Here is a 21830-nt window from a genome sequence, read left to right as displayed (position 1 = left end):
GGGCGGAGGCGGGCACATTACACTGGGTAGGTGCTTAGATTGCCATTGTGCTTAAAAACACGCTTTATTTGATTACACTCCTCTGTCCGCCCTCAGATTCACATTCTCTGTCCTCTAATTAGCGTAATAACAATACCAGCGTCAGACAGCGCCGACATCACTGTGAGGAGACACATTACTGTGTGCGGTATACAAGGCTCCGCGCTCCCCCTAGTGGTGAGCGCAGGCAGTGCGGGAATGCTCGTTACAGCCTATCGCACGGAGACCTAGTGACAGGCTGGTTTGACTCAAACGCGCCCCCGTAGAGAAGCAGGAAGCTGTGGGAGTCGATCTGTGGCTGCAGTGACCTCTGGGCAGCAGACATGGTGGCTATTAATAAGTATGTGCTCGGAGCGTCCATGGTGGGGACGGCGATTGGAGCTTCCGTCCTCCTCAAGTCAGTATCCTCTTGTTACACTGTCTCCTACCTGCACCCTGTGATCGGCCATTACTCTGCCTGTCTGATCATTACCTGCACTGTAAATAATCTGCCTCTAAACATCGCTGCATTCGGCCGCACTGAAACCTGTCTGAAAAGCATTAAACTATTCCTAGGTTCTATTCCCACCATGCGTTTTTCCAGATGCTTATTTCCATGCACAAAAATCAGCAGCGGCTTAAGCCGAGTGCTCGTGTTGCTTTTTTTTTTTCCAGTGCTGATTTGTCACAAAACCTGAAGGGTTTCCTGATGGCAAGAAAGTGAATGAGAATTTTTATTTATTTTTTTTTTTTGGGGGGGGGGGGGGGAAAGGAAGGATGGCAAACCTGTGAAAAAGAAAAATGCCATTCAACCAATTTTTTTTAACCCTTTCACAACCTTGCGATTATTTTTTTTTTTTTTTTTTTTTTTTTTTCTTCCCATTTTTGCATTTTCGTTTTGTCTTCTTCCCAGAGCCATAGCTTAGTTTTTCCATCAATAAAGCCACATGAAGGACTGGTTTTTTGTGGGACTAGTTGCTCTTCTGAACAACACCATTTATTTTACCGTATGGTGGACTGTAAAACGGGGAAAACAAATTCCAAGTGTGGTGAAATTGCAAAACAGAATTGCAATTTTACCATTATTTGGGTTTTTTATTTACCGTGTTCACTATATGGTAAAAGTGACCTGGCAATATTCTTCTCCAGGTCAGTACGAGTGCGCAGATACCAAACATGTCTAGGTTCTTTTTTGTTTTAAAGGGACACTGTCACCTGAATTTGGAGGGAACAATCTTCAGCCATGGAGGCGGGGTTTTTGGGTGTTTGATTCACCCTTTCCTTACCCGCTGGCTGCATGCTGGCTGCAATATTGGATTGAAGTTCATTCTCTGTCCTCCATAGTACTACACGCCTGCGCAAGGCAAGATTGTCTTGTGCAGACATGTACTACGGAGGACAGAGAATGAACTTCAATCCAATATTGCAGCCAGCGGGTAAGGAAAGGGTGAACCAAAAACCCCGCCTCCATGGCTGAAGATTGTTCCCTCCAAATTCAGGTGACAGTGTCCCTTTAAGGGCACATGACATCTGATCCAATCAGCTGCCATGTGTTGAGAAAGCGCCAGCACCCACATCAAGGGCAGGGACATGACCATGGGTGTGTATATATGTCCAAGGTCATTAAGGAGTGTCTGTTTTTACAGCGTGCATTATGTTTTAAAAATGACCCTTGTCAGTACGATTACACTGATACCAAACTTGTCTAATTTTTTTTGTTATTTTAGTGGTTAAAATACACCCTGTAATTTGTTTTAAAAAAAAAAGAAACCACAAACAACTTTTCCTTCTGTCACCACTTCATGAGACTCATAACTTAGTTGCACGGACGGGAAAAATAAACAATCTGAGGGCTTGTATTGTTTTGCCTGTTGAGATTGTTTTTATTGATGGCATTTTGCAGTACATACAACGTTCTAATATTTATATTGTATTCTTTTTTAGGGAAATAGGACAACTGGAAACTGCATTTTTTGGCGCTTTTTTGGGGAGGAGGAGCATTTAATGTATAGTGGCAATAATTTTATATTTGATAGACTGGACTTTTTTGGACACGATGATGCCAAATATGATTTATTGTCTTTGTAATGGGGGGGGGGGGAGGGGGTCAAACTTACATTTTTATAGTTTTAGTTCATTTTAAAGAGTATTCCCATCTCCAAGATCCTATCCAATATGTAGTAGGTGTAATAATAATATTAGCAAATGCCTTCAATTAGAAATGTAGTATTGTTTGTGTGATTCGCTGTGTCTCTTTCCTCATGTGCAGGACCTTAGGTATCCATGGTTACGACCACCATAAACTAGCAAACTGTCACTCTATCAGTACGTGTAACCATGGATGCCTAAGGTCCTGCAATGCCTGCACATGAGGAAAGAGAAATGGCGATTCAGAAAAACTAGACTACATTTCTAATTGGAAGTATTTGCTAATATTATTACACCTACTAAATATTGGGATAGGATCTTGGAGATGGGAATACCCTTTTCTAGGGCTTGGATCTGCAATCAGTATTGCAGTATAAGGCTATGTGCACACGTTTGCGGATTTTGTTGCGGATCCGCAGCATTTTTGGACACGCAGAATAGCACCAAATCCACAATGTAGTGCACAACCAATGTTAATCTATGTGACTCCAGAATTGGTGTGCACCAATTTGCGGATCTGCAGATTTTCTGCACCCATTGACTTTCATGTGCGTGCGAAAAACGCTGCAGAAAGGCAGGAAGAAGAGTGTATGGGCGGAGAATATGTGCCGGTCTGTCTGTCTGGGTGTGTGGGTGTGGGTCTGTGTGTATATAAAGAAAAGACCTTGCACTCAACTTAATGCTCTTGTGAGATTTTAATGTAGTACCCAAAAACGTTTCGGTCCAACAAACAGGACCTTCATCAGTTACGTACTGTGAGAAAAATGGAAGAGGATTCCATGTCTGTTTCCTGGCACATATCGCTCATCTCTACTTACCAGTGGGATTTGGTCCCTGGTCCTGTATAAATTTCAGATGCTGCTCTCAGTGTGCCCAGAGACACGGTTGTCTCTTCCATTTTTCTCACAGTACGTAACTGATGAAGGTCCTGTTTGTTGGACCGAAATGTTTTTGGGTACTACATTAAAATCTCATAAGAGCATTAAGTTAAGTGCAAGGTCTTTTCTTTATGTACTACAAGGTGTGGGAACCTACCTTTGCACCATTAGCAGTTGTGCACACGTTTTTACTATTTACATTGGGTTTGTGTGTAGGCAGGCATCGTCTGATGGGACTACTAGTCCCATCCGGCAATGTCTGCTGTCACATAGAACAGTGGCAGCAATAGCTGATGATGGGATAGTAGTCCCATCATCCGGTTACTGTGTTATATTATTATTGTAATATTAGAAAAAAAACCATTTACTATACACATACAGTACATATATATACACATACAATACATACTTACCAAACAGCTAATCCCCGACGCCATCGATCACCTGCAAAAAAAATAAAATAAATAAACCTACACAATTCTCCCTGTTCCAATGTAATACATTTAATAACAAGTGTCCCACGAGGATCTCCCGTGGAGAGCTGTCACATCAGGAGCTCCGGTGATACAGTGACAGGAGGTATCCTGCCGCACTGTATCACGCTGCCGCCTAGAGGTCACCGGAGTTCCTTCTGTCACTTATTGCACCACTGCGTGAGAAAATTCTCACGCAGCTGTAGTGCCGTAAAGTGAGAGCACGAACTCTGATAAACTACACTGCGGGAGTATTATCTCTGGTCAGTGTATCATCGGAGGCCCCTGTAGAGCGGTCACATCTCCCGATGTGACAGCTCTACATGGGAGATAGTCGTGGGACAGTCGTTATTAAATGGATTACATCAGAACAGGGAGTATTTGTTTTTTGTTTGTTTTTTTTTTGCAGGAGAACAAGGGCGTTGCTGGAATTAGGCGTATAATAAATATGGGAAACTGTTGTGTTTTATTTAATTAAAATACTTTATTCTGGCTGTGTTTTTATTTAACATGTAACGACTATAGAATTAGTAATGGATATGTGTCTTATTGACACCTCTCTATTACTAAGCCGTGGGCCTGATGTCACCTGACAATACAAAGGTGACATCAACCCTCCAACTATTACCCCACTTGCCACTGCTACAGGGCAAGTGGGAAGAGAGAGGCTAAGTGCCGGAATTGGCGCATCTTAGAGGTGCGTAATTTCTGGGGCAGCTGAGAGCTGGTGTTTGTAGCCGGGGAAAGGGGGTGGTGGGAAATATCCACGGACCCTTTCTAGGCTATTAATATCAGTCCACAGCTGCCTGCATAGCCTTTTCTGGCTCTTAATTATAGGGGACCCCGCATAATTTATTTTATTTTTTTTGGGGGGGGGGCCTCCTCTATTTTAATAGCTAGTAAGGGATAAATATACAGCTGTTGAGCTGATATTAATAGCCTGGGAAGATCCATGGTTATTACCCTCTTCCCAGGCTATAAAGATCTGCCCCCAGTCGCTGGCTTTCCCTCTCTGGTTTGGAAAATTTGCTCGGATCCCATGCCATTTAAAAAAAAAAAAATTAAACAGATATTGCCTTTAAGACCGGGGTCACACTTGCGAGAAACCTCAGTACTCAGCACTGCCGTTGGCACTCGGGACAGGAGTGTGCGGCTGCATGTATTTCTATGCAGCTGAACGCTCCGGTCCGAGTGCCAGGTACTGAGGTGCGAGTTTTTCACAAGTGCGACCCCAACCTAACGTAGATTTTGTGTGTGTTTTTATTTAACTCTTTATGTACCATTTTATTTTGTTTATTACTAAACATCGGGCTTGGTATTTAGTATTTATCTATAGATATATCTATCTGTGTGTGTAAACATTATTCTTGAATGTAGTATGTAAAAGAAGAGGTTGGACAAGGAAATGACATTGCAATTTTATTTTTGTTAAATAATATATCTTTGTTTAGCTTACAAAAACGCATCAAATCCGCACGGATTTTCAACTCCGTTTTCTGCTAAGAGAGGAAGAATCTGCACAGAAAATGCCACAGGCATTTGTTAAAATTTGGAAAATTGTGACATTTTTAAACTTAGAATTTTTATGCCCTCAAATCACAGAGATATGTCACACAAAATAGTTAATAAATAACATTTCTCAAATGTCTACTTCACATCACACAATTTTTGAAATTTTTTTTGTTAGAAGGTTTAAAAGTTGACCAGCGATTTCTCATTTTTATGTTTAATCTGATTTTTATTGAAAAGATTTTCATAACAAGCAAGTAACAAAGGATTCAGCAACTTAACGATTACTGAGTACAAAAAGAAATCTCATTTACAACTGTATATCAAGACCTGTCGCCAACAAGTCCCGAAATAATAGAACTTACAGGTCAAAAGTCATTTTCATTCAAGTCCAACCAAATATGAAAAGAAAAATAAATCCATGGTGGATGTAGGAATCCCCTATCCAGGGAGACCGTACAACCTTTGGCGATACATATGAAGTGTCCGCTGAAAGAGAGCGACCCAAACAAGAGAAGCTAGGTCACTCCAAATAATAATGGTATAAACATGAAAGGAAAGAATGAGACAAAGAAAAAGAGGAATAAGGAGGGGGAGAGAATTAAAAAAATGGGGGGGAAGGAACCGATAAGTCTGATATAAAAGGGGGCAATTTGCACCCCTAAAATGACACCCGTCTTACCCATATTGTTCAATCTATCTTCCTTACGGCTTGGAAAAGAGAAATTGAAAATCCTGGATATAGATATACTTAATCCAAGCACTCCAAACCTACAGATATTTCTCCATTTAGGCGATTTCTCATTTTTACAACAAAATTTACAACACCATTTTTTTTAGGGACCACATCACATTTGAAATAACTTTGAGGGGCCTACATGACTGAAAATACCCAAAAGTGACACTATTCTAAAAACTGTACCCCTCAAGGTCCTCAAAACCACATTCCAAAAGTTTATTAACCTTTCAGGTGCTTCACAGGAACTAATGGAATGTTGAAGAGAAAAAATGAACACTTTAACTCTTTTTTTTTTTCCCACACTTTTTACTTCATACCTCAATTTTTTTTATTTTCACAAGGGTAACAGGAGAAAATGGATCACACGATCTGTTGTGCAATTTCTCCTAAGTACGCTGATATGCCATATGTGGACAAAAACTTCTGTTTGGATGCACAACAGGGCTCGGAATGGAAGGAGTGACGTTTTGGAATGCAGACTTTGATGGAATGGTCTGCAGGCGTCATATTGCGTCCTGAGAGCCCCTGCTATGCCTAAACAGTGGAGACCTACAAGTGACCCCATTTTGGAACTGATCTAGTGTGTTTCTAGTATAGTGGCATATGTTAGTTGTGTATTGTACATCAGGTTGGCATACATGAGTTGTGTAAGTCAGAAATGAATTTAGTAGTCCATGGATGTGTGATACAGCTTGAAGCATTCTTTTATACACAGGCCAGGTTTGTCAGGACAGGTGTCGCATTGATAAGTGGTGTTCTTGCGTATTCTCCCTTCTGTAACACACGCGCACCTCTTTTGCGACCTTCCTTTCTTTTGTAGTTTGAGGGATTTCCACGGAGAAATGTTGGCCTGATATGATACGAGCACCTTCAGTTCCGGAAGTACTGAGGCTCCAAAGATTAGGGCCTTAATTACTACCTCCTGGAACTGAAGGTACGATATACCTGTCTGGCCTGCACATCGTGATAGCGTGAAAGAGTTAAACATTTCCATCTGTACGATGTGCATGGCCAGCTTCTTGTACCACACTTTGGCTTTTCTCATGGCACTGTAATGCTGAAGGACTTGATCAGGGAGATCAACTCTCCCTATGTTCTTGTAGTGCCCCAGTACACAGAGTGGTTTGTGAACCTGTGTAGAGGTACCTCGTCCCTCTTGTCGTTGTACTTGACCACCAACATATTGTCGTTACATTGGACTCTGCTCTCACTTTTTCTAGAGCAGTTTACCAGTTAGCGACTTAGGGAAGCCTTTCTGAGTTTTGCAGACATTACCATATGCTGCGGTAGCTCACAAAGAGAGGGACTTGAAGAGTGGGACGCTGGTATAAAAGTTATCTACACAGAGGTGATAATCTTGATACAACAATGGGTACATCAAATCCCACTCAATTTTCCCACTCCCTTCCAAAACACCCAGGGGGTTTAATCCGGGTGTCCTTCCCTTCATAAACTCTTAACCTGTGGGTGTACCCTGAGGTACACTCACACAGCTTGTAGAGCTGAATTCCATACCTGGAACCCTTACTAGGCAGATATTGCCAGAATTTGGGCCTCCCCTTCAAATGTGTCAGAGACTCATCCACGTAGATGTCCCTTTGGGGAACGTACACCTCATCAAAGTGCTCAAAGAACGATTGAACTTTGAAAAGACGGTCAAAGTTTGAGTCTCTTCGGGGAGGAAATTGTGCATTATCATTGTAATGCAAACATTTTTTGATTGCCTCAAATCCTTTAAGGGTCAAGGCCATGTGGAAAATTGGAGTGTTGTATAAATCATCAACACTGCAATATTGCCGAAGCCCTGGTTGCTTCACTAACCTTATGTGAAGGAAAAGGCCCCAAAACTTCATAATTTCTACTGCATCTACAGGGATCCAGCTAGAAAATGATGAAGGATGGTTTTATGCCAAAATTTGCTGGGTCTACAAATTTGTTTGGGCCACCATGAGGTTTTACAAAATCCTCCGAGAAAAAGACTTTGAAAAAGTCTATTTCTGTGAGGCTGGTAGTGTTAAGTAGGATTCCCTACAAAATCAGGAATCAGTGGCTCATAGTCTTCTGTTCTGGAGGTGACAGTTCAGTATCACTTGAGGAGGAGAAAAATAAAGGATTGTGGCATCCTTACTCTCGCTATTGGTGTCGGAGGCAAGGAAGAGTTTGACTCCTCCTCTGGATGCAGGGTTTATAAACCTGCCGGGGTTGTGCAGCTCGGATGATTAAAGCCTCTTTCACACTTCCGTCGGCAGTGTCCCGTCCTAATGCGTCAGGAAGACGTACGGACGGATGTGTAGAAAATCGTGTTAAAACGTACGCAATGCATCCAGTGATATGACGGATGCGCCGCATGTTTTTTTTTTTTTTTTTTTTTTGTAGTCTAGATTGGGTTTTTGTATTGAGAGAGAGAGAGAGAGAGAAATTTCCCGGATTGGAATGGATTCCAGGCATTCTCACTGGATTCCTGCATTTCACAGTGTGCGCAGGATCCAGTGTCCATAGGCTCCCAGTCTGTGGAAGGACGTATGCCGCAGGAGGCGTCAGGGAACGTTTTTCCACTGCAGACAAAAAACGTTTCATGGAACGTTTCTTGGAAAAGACGGGCCGCAGGATCCAGTGCACGACAGACGAAACGTGTGGCCATCCATCGCGATACGTCGCTAATACAAGTCTATGAGAAAATGCAGGATCCTGAAAATTTTTTTGCAGGATCCTGTTTTCTCAAAAAACAGCTACAAAGACGGAAGTGTGAAAGAGGCCATGAGGCCGGACACCCAATGGCTTCTCCCCACCCCTTGAGTGACAGTTTTCTCCCTATACACATGAAGAGAGAGATTTTCCAATAAAGGTAGGATGGGAGAGGAGAAGTGGCTAGGGACTAGCCTATTGAATTAGTCATCTGAGACTTATGGTCCACAGCCGTTTTTCCAACAGAAGTATTTTCTGAAATGCTGCCGAGTTTCAAGGTATATTTTAAATAATGCAGCCAATGTCTGATTTATGCTGACCCTGATTCAGCCAGCTTAGATCAGTTGTCATGATCACTTTAATAGGGTTGTCCACTAGTAGGACAACCCCTTCTCAATGGCTATACTCCTGTGTAAAATAAATACAGCCTGCACTCCCCTACGGTGCTGGCACCATTCCAGCCATATCGGCGCCTGGTTTTCTGGGGCTCGCGCCCTGCAGCCAATCAAAGGCCGCACACCCAGAAGAAGTGAGAGCTGCTGCTGCACCGAATTTTGAACCGATTTTGGTTAAAAAAAAAAATAATACTTGATCGATAAGCAAATGTCGGGAAGCATTATTGCATTTGGCAAGTCCAGACCTAAGAGATAATTTCCACTGTGGGAAATATGATTAACCAGTTTGTGACCAGGTAATTTTTTTTCCCTCCATACTTGCCATGCACAGTTTTCAGTTTTATCGAACATATGCTTTTACCAGTTCTAAAAATTAATATTCATATAATTATTGCAACTTTTTCACAATACATGGGGGTTAATTATTGAAATTTTTATATTCCTTTTTTTCTTGCAATTTAGGTAAAATATAAAGAAAAATGGGGAAAACGTGGCTATTTTTGCCTTTTTAATTTGTTTTCATGATTACAAAGGACTGCTATCAACATTTCAAATTGTGCTCCCCTTTCACTAGAAATTATTATATTGGACATACGGTAATTTTTAAAAAAAATGGGGGTGGTACCAGAAAAAGCAATTCAAACTGGCAGTGCCACTATTATTTTGTTGTTTTTGTGCTTTTTTTTTTGTTTTTGCTTATTTATTGTTTGCATTTCTTTTACACATTGTGCCCCCACCCCCATTGATGTCTTAACATCTTAGTAAATTATTTTTATTGCTAATTTCCCCTGTAACTGGGGCTAAAATACCAACCCTAGTTACAGGGAAAATAAGCAATAAAAATAATTCCAACCTGGCTGCTTTCCAGAGCCCTTTGGGTCGCCCAGGAGCCATCAGCACCTGCTCCCACTCTACACCCTATGTTAGTGCTACTGCTTCCTAATCTGTATACACAATCACTAGTACAGTGCTCTATATACAGAGATCTAAAAGGCAAACATGTAATTAAACCATGTGTATCTTCTCTCTGGGAAGTCTAGCTGTGGCTGACATACAGCCTCCCTCCACCGCAGGTTTACCATCTTGTTCAAGCTGCTTAGAATGCATTGACATTTTAGAACGTCAGTCAAGGGATAAGTGTGGACTGCCCAGAGATTTATAGTCTTTGGGCAGTGTACTGTAAATGGTCAGGAAAGTTAGCAGCAGGTGGGATTTGGAAAGGGGTCAAATCTTTTCTTTATTCTTTTACATATGAATATTGTAATAATTGTTGCTTTACACTCACCTTTTCTTCAGGGACTATGTAGGTGGTGGTCCATGTCCCAGCAAAGTGAAAATCGAAGGGAAGACAGTGATCGTAACTGGTGCCAATACAGGAATTGGTAAAGAAACTGCTTTGGAGCTTGCAAACCGAGGTCAGAATATGGTACAACGAATAAAGCATGTGCGTGCATACGTGTGCGTGCGTGCATACATGTGTGCGTGTTTGGTATGCACTGTATTATTCGCAATAGTCAACCCGGGGGCCTATGGACATGCCTGAACTGTACTCCCAAGGTATACCTTCGATAGGTCATGATTGCCAGATAGGTGGGTTTGTGACATCCGGCAACCCTGCTGATCAGTTGCTCCCAGTGCCAATGGCATCAGTAAGTGCTCAGTTATGGACCATCACATGTGCATAGTGACCACAGCGTGTTACTGCAGGTCCACTCCTATTTATTTGAATAGGGGCTGATGTGCAGCACCCTACTGCCATTACTATGCAGTTGACGGAGCACATGCGTCCGGTTCCGGGAATAATGACCTGGTATTGATGATCTATCCTAAGGATAAACCAACAGTATGAAAGTACCAGACAACCTTTTTATTATTGGAATTTGGTTACAAGTCTGTGTAAAAGAGTTCCAGAAGAGCTATATAAACCTATAGAAATCCTGTTTCTTCGTTTTCATCAATCTGTAGGTGGTAGAATAATCATGGCATGTCGAGACATGGGAAAATGTGAAGATGCCGCTAGGGAAATCCGTGGCAAAACGCTAAATCACAATGTGTTTGCCAAACAGTTGGACTTGGCATCTACAAAATCTATCAAAGAATTTGCAAAGGGCATCCTGAGAGGTACTGCAGAAATGTAATTGGGGCTGGTGAGTGGGGAAAAAAACTAATACAGTCCATTTCCATATATCGAGTAGGCCCTTTAATATTAGGGCATCAGCACTAATGTATCTTCACTAACTTCATCTAGTCCTTTATCTTTTTTTATCTAAGTGATCAAATAACTAGTCTATTTATATATTTTTTGTTCCTTTTTTTTCTAAGAGGAGGAGCACTTAGATATTTTAATAAATAATGCTGCAGTAATGATGTGTCCTCACTGGAAAACCGAAGATGGATTTGAAATGCAGTTTGGAGTTAACCATCTGGGTAAGAACGTCATGCCACTGGTAACATTTTCTAAGAAGGGTATGGATTACTGATGAGTGAACGTGCTCGGGTAAGATGTTATCTGAGCATGCTCGTGTGCTAACTGAGTGTCTTCGGCGTGCTTGAAAAATACGATCGAGTCCCCGCGGCTCATTGTCTCGTGGCTGTTCGACAAGAAACAGGTAATCCCTGCGTGTGTTGCGGCTGTCAAACAGCTGCTAGATATGTGGCTGCGGGGACACAAACATATTTTTGAGCGCGCCAAAGACACTTAGCACATGAGTATACTCGGATATCACCTTATTCAAGCATGCTCGCTCATCACTAGTGTATATAGGCCTCACGACTCTTCCCACCAGTTTAGTTTTCCGTGGTGGGTGCACAAGACAGGAGCAGGAGGGAAACAAGAATAACAGGGGGGAAATTAAATTACTCTTTTTTTTTTTCCTCCTAAGGCTATGTGCACACTTTGCGGATTGTATGCGTTTTTGCCGCTTTTTTTCGCTGCAAAAACGCATACACAACACAGCCCATTGAATTAATTGGGATTCCGCAATGCTGTGCTAATGCTGCGTATTTTTTCACGGCGGAATCGCATCGCGGAAAAATACGCAGCATGCTCATTCTTTGTGCACAATCGCGACAATTCTTCACACATAGGAATGCATTGATCCGCTTACTTCCCGCATGGGGCTATGCCCACTATGCACAAAAAGCGGATCATCTGCGGATGGTACCCAGGGTGGAGGAGAGGAGACTCTCCTCCAGGCCCTTGAAACCATATACCTGTAAATAAAAAAAAAATTAAAATAAAAAATAGTTATATTCTCACTTTCTGGGGGCCCCGGTAGCCTTCCCAATCCTCGCGATGCTCCCGTTCCCAGTGATGCCTTGCGACAATGACCTGTGAAGACATAGCGGTCTCGCGTGATGCTACGTCATCTGGGGTCATTGTCGCAAGGCATCACTGGGAACGGGAGCATCGCGAGGAGCGGGAACGCTGTGTGGGACGCCGGAAGGTGAGAATATCACAATTTTTAATTTTTTAAAATTATTTTTAACATTATATCTTTTTACTATTGATGCTGCATTTGCAGCATCAATACTAAAAAGTTGGTAACACTTATCAAACACTATGTTTGGCAAGTGTGACCAACCTGTCAATCAGTTTTCCAAGCGATGCTGCAGATCGCTTGGAGAACACTAGCATTCTGCAAGCTAATTACGCTTTCAAAACGCTAGTGTTTAGCGGGAATACGCATGCCAATTCTGCATGCGTTATACCCGCGGCAGGGAGTTTCAGAACTGCCACGGAAATTTCTGCGGCAATTCTGCAACGTGCACATAGACTAACACAAGGGCAATACCGAAGTATATCCTATTCACAAGTTGTCGATAAAAGTTTGTGCAGCCTATCAACGCGTTTTCCCCTCTGTTCAGGGGGTTTATCAGGGTGGGTTAGTATATGGGGATACAAATTGGACTCTTGCAGTGGCAAGTAGTACCAAAAATGAGTCTGACTAGTTGTCAGTGCCCCTACATAGGATTTTCCGCATCCCTTGATGACCCCCCCCTCCCCCCATGAACGGAGGGGGAATCACGTTGGGAGGCCGCACAAAACTTTTATGGGCAACTTGTGACCAGGCTATACTTGGGTACAGCCCTTGTAATGGCGGGAGCATTGCAGGGGCACGACATGGAGTCTTAGGCTGGTGTCAAGCTACGAGTGAGTGCTATGCAAGAAAACATTGCATAGCACTCGGACCAGTGTCAATCTATGGGGCAGCTTACATCAGCGTTTATTTTCTCAGGCGTATTCGTTGTGCGTGTAGAATCACAACATGCTGCGATTGTACGCGTATATCGTCCGAGACTCACCAATGCAAGCCTATGGGTGCGAGAAAAAAATCTCACAGCACTTGGACCATACGAGTGCTGTCCAATTTTTATGCAGCGGTGTCCGTTGAAAAGCCAGCAATTCATGTTCCGCCTACAGTAAAATCACACTGACAGGTTAGAATAGAATCGATAGAATAGATATATACACATAGAATACACAGATATATAGATGTCAGTGACACACACATGTATATATTACATAGACAGAAGAAAAGCCGGCAATTCAGCAGTCATGTAGTGTAAAATCACAGCAGGAGCCGACAGGATAGAAGAGGTGGATTACATACAGTAAATACACATAGAATAGGTAGATATACAGATGTCTGTGACAAATACAATTAGTACAGTGTGCAGATTACTGTACATGTAATTAATAAAAAAATTATTTTTCTGAAAAAAATGGCTTGGGCTCCCAGGCAATTTTTGTAACCATCAAAGGGAAAGCAAACAGTTGGGGGCCGATGTTTATAGCCCGGGAAGTGGGTAATACCCATGCAGCTTCCCAGGCTATTAATATCAGCTCACAACTGTATACTTAGCCTTTACTAGCTATTAAAATGGGGGACCCTAAATATAAGACGTGGGGTCTCCCTATAATTAGTAATCAGCAAAGGCTACGCAGACAGCTGTGAGCTGATGTTAATAGCCTAGGAAGGGGCCATGGATACTGCCCCCGCCAGGCTAAAAACATCAGCTCTCAGCTGCCCCAGAAAAGGCGCATCTCTAAGATGTGCCAATACTGGCACTTAGCCTCGCTCTTCTCACTTGCCCTGTAGCGGTGGCAAGTGAGGTGATAGTTGGGGGGTTGATGTCACCTTTATATTGTCAGGTGAAGTCAAGCCCTGAGGTTAGTAATGGAGAGGCGTCAATATGACACCCCATTACTAACCCCATAGTCACATTGTAAGAAAACACAGACATCCAGAAAACATTATTGGAAAGAAAAGAGGCTTGTTATACCCACTATATTCTTGCTGGGTTCTTCTCCTGACTCTTCCCCCAACAGACAGTGCTAGGGAAGAGAAAGATCTGGCATGGTGAAATACAACACTTAATCCTTTTGTTTCCTTGCGCTGCTGGGTAAAGTGTCAGCAGAAACCTCCTCTGCTCTTTTTATTGACAATACATGAATGCACAGTCAGTGAATAAGTAACATGCATGTGTATAGGAGAATCAGGAAAGATAACAATCGGCCAAACAAGCATTCAGACAACAGCTATGTAAGGTGTGTAGGTACCTGAAAACCTCATCAGGCTATGTGCTGTTATAGAGCAATGACTTGAAAAATCTATTTCATGATGGTTTGGTATTTTGGTAAAACTTTTCACTAAATTTGGATTCATGCTGAACCACTAGAAGAGAGAATGTGTACTGGGAACTCCACTCATCATGCTAAGATTTGCCAGGGTAATGATCGTACTGGTGTCTAGCAAGTGGTGGAAGCCATTGTATCTTCTATTATGGAATTATTTAGAATGACAAAACCATAGAAAAAATGAAAGCCTAAGTGAAGAGTAAGAACAGTGAAATTTCATCGAGCATCAATAGGGCTTGATTTGTCATCTTATTAAAGGGAACCTGTCACCCCGTTTTTTGAGATTGAGCTATAAATACTGTTAAATAGGGCCTGCGCTGTGCGTTACTATAGTGTATGTAGTGTACCCTGATTCCCCATTTATGCTGAGAAATACATTACCAAAGTCGCCTTTTTCGCCTGTCAATCAGGCTGGTCTGGTCAGGTGGGCGTGTTCACAGCGCTCTTTTCTTCCCCAGCTTTCCGTTGGTGGCGTAGTGGTGTGCGCATGTCCAGAGTTCCGACTTCCCTGCGCCCACGTGAAGACACAGCGCGCGATCTGCGCTGTAATCCCTTGCATCGGTGGGGGCGGCCATCTTCCTGGGGCCGCGCGTGCGCAGATGGAGTGCTCTGCTGCACGGGGCTTCAGGAAAATGGCCGCGGGATGCCGCGCGTGCGCATTAGAGATCGCGGCGGCCATTTTCCCAAAGCCGAGATGCTCGGCTTTGGGAAAATGGCCGCCGCGATCTCTAATGCGCACGCGCGGCATCCCGCGGCCATTTTCCTGAAGCCCCGTGCAGCAGAGCACTCCATCTGCGCACGCGCGGCCCCAGGAAGATGGCCGCCCCCACCGATGCAAGGGATTACAGCGCAGATCGCGCGCTGTGTCTTCACGTGGGCGCAGGGAAGTCGGAACTCTGGACATGCGCACACCACTACGCCACCAACGGAAAGCTGGGGAAGAAAAGAGCGCTGTGAACACGCCCACCTGACCAGACCAGCCTGATTGACAGGCGAAAACGGCGACTTTGGTAATGTATTTCTCAGCATACATGGGGAATCAGGGTACACTACATACACTATAGTAACACACAGTGCAGGCCCTATTTAACAGTATTTATAGCTCAATCTCAAAAAACGGGGTGACAGGTTCCCTTTAAAAATAGTTGACCTGTACTTAAGCAAATTGTTACATTAGACCGCTGCGGTCCCACGTCTTGGCGCCTTTGCCGATCAGCATGGCATTGCCCTCATGTGTCCTGCCTTATATCCGGAACAATAAGAAATAATCACATTTTACTTGACTCTACTTTTTTACAGGCCACTTCCTCCTGACCAATCTGTTACTTGATAGACTAAAGGAGTCGGGTCCATCCCGCATCATCAATGTGTCTTCCTTGGCTCACATAGCAGGAGAGATTGACTTTGACGACTTGAACTGGGAGAAGAAGAAATATAACACAAAAGCAGCTTACTGTCAGAGCAAACTAGCCAATGTCCTGTTCACCAATGAACTGGCAAAAAGGCTGCAAGGTACATTGGCAGTATGCTGACATATTGTGTATATAGTAAATTATGGTATTGTGGCTGGTTTATGGGGACTGGGAAAAGTGAGACGTTGCTTTCTCTCATTTTATTGGTACATTGTTTTTCCCATACTGCAGTATTCCACCTGGAATGGTAATTCTGGAGGGGGGGGATGTCTGAAATATTACCCCCTCATAGAGTGGAGTACAGGCGTGTAAGTGGTAATCACCGCTTCTACAAGAGGGTGAGATTTAGAGCTGTGGCAGTGACACTTGTAGGATCTACCGGTAGTTGAGACTATATCCAATAGGGCATAACCGTAGTTACTCAAAGCTCATCCGATCCTTTTATTAGTAGGAGTGATGTCATTAATCTGAATTACCCACGACTTTCCTGCTGGCCCCTTAGGAAACAAACATTAGGGTATATGTACACAGTCTTTTGGTTTTTTTTTCAGTTGGGGCTGCACGGAAACTCGCCTGAAAAAGCGCTCACAAAATGCTACAGAGAATGACACTAAACACTGCAATGTCAAAACTACAACAAAACAGCGCAAAAACTATCGAAAAGACGCTTTGCGACAGAAGATGCTGACCTGTCCTGAAACATTTCCCTATGGAAAGACTCAGAAAAAGCGTTGTGTGCACAAATTTAAGAATTTACACAGCAAAAAAGAGCAAAAGTGTTTACCTGCCCAGGTCACAGAACTAATGCACTATCAGGATGCAGCAAATCCAAATAGTAAAGATGGCGGCAACACAAGTGCAAAATACTGATGAGACAACCACTCATAACCTATCAATTCATGGAGGTAGTGATTTTAGTATTAAAACAGCACACAAAAAAGGCTCTGGTCACACACAGGTCTAGTGTCTGGATGCCCACACTAAGTGCACCCCATGAGAGCAGACAACGTAGTTTACAAGACCATTCCGCACCCTGAATAAAGAGACGTGCAAATATAATGCATATGAGGTATTGGATGATACTTGGACAAAATATTCAAGCTCACAACCCACGTCAAGGGTCCTCATCATACTTGCGAGTCACTCACTACTTGATATTAACATGCCCCACACACAAAAAAAGATCAAAAAGACGCTTACATGTCCTGAAGCATCTTCCTACGGCAAAACTCAGAAAAGGCGTTGTGAGCACATGCCTTTTTTGATTTCGCACAGACCGCAAAGTCCTGTTCACAGAGCCTGTACAGCGCCTTTTAGTATGGTGCCGACCACCGCTGTGCACTGTTGTAAAGACTCTGTCAGTCTCGTATTACACAAAAAATTGAACTTTTTTCCTGTTAGATTTGTACGTAATCGTTTCGAATAAACCTCCTATATGCCTCCTTTTTGAAATCTGATGCCTACAGTGGCACCATGGGGGTTAATGAATAAAGAATGTGCCAGCTATCATACAGCAGGAGATAGCTGGTTCATGTAGGTGATGTTCTTTTCATGCATAGGCCAGACAAAGCGCAGAGCAGTGTGAAACATCCGTCGCCTACATACACCAGCTTCCTCACACTATCTGAGCTGCCACTTTTTTGTATTCTAAATAAAGATACAATGATTGACACTTTTTATTTCTTTCTTTATATTGTATCAGGAATTTGCTTGTAATGTAATTCCCTGAAATACTCTTCAAAATGGCTGAAGATTTGCTCATGGCATCCAATCTTTATTTTCAATAGTAACATGTCAAGTCTTGTCTGCACTTTGTGGCTATGTTCATTTCACTCTACTAATATGATTAAATTTGGAAAATAAATATTGAATATGTTATATGAAGTTGTAATTATTTGGAGATTTCTGTTGTGCTCTCTATTTGTAATATATAAAAAAAATATATATACATTGTATAATATATATATATATATATATATATATATATATATATATATATATAGTAAACAAAAAAGGAAAACGGCACAAAAAAATGGGCCCACTTTTTTTCATTCTTCTGTGCTGTTTTCCTTTTTTGTTCTTATGATTGGAAGCCATTGGATCATTGGTTTGGGAAGCGTTGCACGACAACTGTGGTAATATTGGATGCTGTTCCAATTTCTCTCTCTCTCTCTCTCTATCTATCTATCTATCTATATAATTTTTAATTTTTTTTTTTTTTTTACTAATGTAACAAATTTTTCTGTTTAGGAACAGGAGTTACGGCCAACTCCCTGCACCCTGGAGTTGCAGACACTGAACTGGGAAGACATACTGGAATGCATAAATCTACCTTTTCCAGTTCTGTACTTGGTGAGATACATATTTAATCTCAAATTAAAGGAGTTGTCCACTGTATTAAACAAATATTGAAAGATTCATCTCGTCATCCTCTCAACGCAGTTACTAGTATATACCAGATGGCTGCCTCCTCTACTTTCCCAAGTTTTAATTCTACAGGTGCAGGAGATTTTGCTGCCTGTGTTTGCGCAAGTGCTGGGCTTATTACTCCAATGCCTGCATAGAAAGTGCGGGCAGCCAACAAGACGGTCAGGTGCTATGATAATGTGATGACACGGCTATTGTCATCATATAAACATGGAGATTGCTACATTGTTTATGCAGAACAATAATAGACAGCCAGGGGGCTCTATTGGCTTGGTAGGGGTGCAGTATGCAAGTACATGTACTTTACATATAGAAAATTACAGATTAAATGGAATTTGTCTCCAGCTTTTTTCTCCCCCATCTGCGCACAGCAGATTGTAGAGGCAGAGACGCTAGTTCCAGCAATGTGTCACTAACTCTGCTCCTTCTGTAGTTTTGATAAAATCAATGTTTCTGCTGCAGATCTTCCAGTTCTCTGAATGCTGAGCTCTGTATATTTAATATAATAATCAAATCTATTTTCTAATATAATTTAATTAAAAATTCCCTACACTTCCCTCATTACACTAATTGCTTTATTTATTGTTTTAAAGTACCGTCACACTAAACGATATCGCTAGCGATCCGTGACGTTGCAGCGTCCTGGCCAGCGATATCGTTCAGTTTGACACGCAGCAGCGATCAGAATCCTGCTGTGATGTCGTTGGTCGCTGCAGAAAGTCCAGCACTTTATTTCGTTGCTGGACTTCCTGCTGACATCGCTGGTAACCAGGGTAAACATCGGGTTACTAAGCGCAGGGCCGCGCTTAGTAACCCGATGTTTACCCTGGTTACCAGCGTAAAAGTAAAAAAAACAAACACTACATACTTACCTTCCGCTGTCTGTCCCTCGGCGCTCTGCTTCTCTGCCCTGTGTAAGCACAGCGGCCGGAAAGCAGAGCTGTTTACCCTGGTTACCGGCATAGTTGGTCGCTGGAGAGGTGTATGTGTGACAGCTCTCCAGCGACCAAACAGCGACGCTGCAGCGATCCGGATCGTTGTCGGTATCGCTGCAGCGTCGCTTAGTGTGACGGTACCTTTACTCTGCTTTATCTGCTTTACTCTTTGTTTGAGAGTGCATACTGGAATACTCAAACGAGACGTCATCATACCCACCCTGAAAAGAAGCGTCATCAGTGTTGTTTGTTTCAAGGGCTGGGCTAGTCCCTGCTGTACTGAGCATGCGTCAGTTGTCAATTCAGACATATGTGCAGTAGGATCTTGTCACTGCAATATGCAGAGTGACAGTGCGCTCCCTCACTGGCTCTGATGATAAATGTCATAGCCTACAAGAGAGTGCACTTTCAGCTAGCTTATTCTCTCCTTACAAAACACTGATTGTATGCTTTCTAGCTGTCTCATCACTTTTCATCAGAGCCGGCGAGGGAGCGCATTGTCACTGTACATAATGACAAGATCCTACTGAGCATATGTCAGAACTGACAGCCGATGTATGTTCAGTAGAGCAGGGATAGTCTAGCCCTTGAAATGGATGTCACTGACGCTTTGTTTCAGGATAGGGACCACAGCCTCTGACCCCAGATGGTGGCTCATTTAAATATCCCAGCATGCACTAGAGGGTTCTCAAATGAATTGTCATCAAACAGGAAGTAAGCAAAAAAAAATAATGCAGTTAGAAAGCATGGTGAGGGACTAATAAGGAATTTTTTATTAAAGTATATTAGATTTAATTAAAATATATGAACTGTAACAATATCCATTATGTCTATGTTTTTTCAGGTCCCATATTTTGGTTTGTGATAAAAACTGCAAGACAAGCGGCACAGCCCAATGTATATCTGGCTATTTCTGAAGATATTCAAGGGACAACTGGTAAATATTTTAATGCATTGAAAGAAAAAGAGCCAGCAAGACAAGCAATGGACGAGGAGACGGCAAAGAAACTCTGGGAAGAAAGTGCCAAACTTGTTCATCTTGATGAAGCAATACAAGAATGTAAAGTGTAATGACGCTGAATATTCTCGCACACATTGCCTTCAGTGAAGGCTCCGCGTTCTCTTATGTTTGTCATTAAGTATCATAAAGTAATAAACCTCTGTGCCAGTCTATTTTTCAACTCTGCACTACTTACTCCAATCCTGTACTTAAGTATGTACAGAAATAAAGAATACTGCAAAGTATCCCACAAGCCACGCTCCAATATCCAATATTAATTTCCATGCGTTTTTAGTTCTGCTATTATATTGGATGTCTATATTGGTTTTATGCCGATAACAGGGCACAGCAAGGGTTGTCAGCATTTATGCAAGACAGATATTGTGCCCCCTAAACCGTGGGCCATTTCACTTCAGAAATCCATTCCACCAGTCTGGTATTGAACCCCTTGTCCCCACGCACACGAATAGTGGAAAAATACTGATGTCTTTTTTTTTATTATTATTATTATTATTCAATTTTGTGTATATGACTATTTTATTACCCTTTAGTTAGACCTCAGCACGGATTTAATCCCACCTAATCCAAGTCCTAACCATAATCTAGAGGACACTCTTTAAATTTGGTGCCAGGCTCTCGTATAACAAAACTGTGAGGACAAAGCTCACTTTACTATACTGAGAGCGTTATCTTTTCTTTGACCACGGGGTGGACGTTCATGGGTGCCAATCCAAAGGCTCATTTCACAATGGGTGATGGAGGACAGCATTTTGCTCCCTCATAGAAATATGCGCCCCAGGCATACAGCCTTCCTGCTCCCCCTCCACGTTACGACACCGATTACATCCAAGTAACAAAACTACTTTGTCATATTTGCCCCCATACACTGCAGTTATAGGAGGGTGAGTGCCTCATAGAAGGGAATTTGTCAGCAGATTGTTGCTATTTAATCTGAGAGTAATGTAGGAGCTGAGAGGCCGATTCCAGGGATGTCACTTGCTCAGCAGCTAGTTTCAATACAATCAGTGGTTTATCAGCAGGAGATTATCACTGCAAGACTAGGTGTCACATGTCGGGCTAATTGGTGTAACCTCACCCTCACCAGTGATTTCTGGCAATGCACAGTGTACACAGAGCTGCCAGTCAGTGGTGTGGGTGGTGTTATACACAGCTCTGCACTTTCTGAACACACACTACAACATTAAAAAGACTCCATCACCAGGTTTTTGCTCTCTCATCCGAGAGCAGCATGATGTAGGGGCAGAGACCCTGATTCCGGTGATGTATCACTAAGGCTAGGTTCACATTGCGTTAATGGGTTAACGCTAGCGGACTCCATTACATGGCGAAATTGTCGCAATTAACACCATGCAACGGATCCGTTAGCGCACCCATTGACGGCAATGTGCTAATGGATCTCTAGCGCATGCCATTTTCGGCACGTGCTAGCGATGTCCCATTAGTTTCGGACGGACCGCGGACGCTGCTCCGAGGTCCGTCCCTCACTAGCGCAGACCGGGTATCTGTGCTAGCGGGATCGCCAAACGCGATCCCTTTTGGGACATTGCGT

The 21830-nt window shown here is 42.7% G+C and overlaps 1 protein-coding gene across 3 annotated transcripts; it reads left to right on the top strand.

The window, feature by feature from the left end:
• The first annotated feature begins 282 nt into the window (after positions 1-282).
• RDH13 (retinol dehydrogenase 13) lies at positions 283-20441 on the top strand. Of its 3 annotated transcripts, none has more exons than XM_069769049.1 (7): positions 283-436; positions 10142-10260; positions 10811-10966; positions 11168-11272; positions 15786-15998; positions 18149-18250; positions 20105-20441. In XM_069769049.1, the coding sequence occupies exons 1-7, from the start codon at positions 363-365 to the stop codon at positions 20329-20331; spliced, it is 996 nt and encodes a 331-aa protein (XP_069625150.1). In that variant the 5' UTR covers positions 283-362; the 3' UTR covers positions 20332-20441. The 3 variants fall into 3 exon arrangements, with proteins under 3 accessions (XP_069625150.1, XP_069625152.1, XP_069625151.1); XM_069769050.1 differs by having other exon boundaries at positions 301-379; XM_069769051.1 differs by lacking the exon at positions 10811-10966.
• Positions 20442-21830: the final 1389 nt, after the last annotated feature.

This window comes from Ranitomeya imitator, chromosome 5, assembly GCF_032444005.1.
Source record: "Ranitomeya imitator isolate aRanImi1 chromosome 5, aRanImi1.pri, whole genome shotgun sequence".
NCBI classification, from domain to species: domain Eukaryota; kingdom Metazoa; phylum Chordata; class Amphibia; order Anura; family Dendrobatidae; genus Ranitomeya; species Ranitomeya imitator.
The sequence above is the reverse complement of the archived record's forward strand: the minus strand, read 5'-3'. Positions and strand labels throughout refer to the sequence as shown.

Bases quoted from the DNA above. Each gene is read 5' to 3' on its own strand.
- RDH13 (XM_069769049.1), top strand. From the start codon at position 363: ATGGTGGCTATTAATAAGTATGTGCTCGGAGCGTCCATGGTGGGGACG. The intron at 437-10,141 runs GTCAGTATCCTC...CCTTTTCTTCAG, and splicing joins GGAGCTTCCGTCCTCCTCAA to GGACTATGTAGGTGGTGGTC. The intron at 10,967-11,167 runs GTACTGCAGAAA...TTTTTTTCTAAG, and splicing joins TGCAAAGGGCATCCTGAGAG to AGGAGGAGCACTTAGATATT.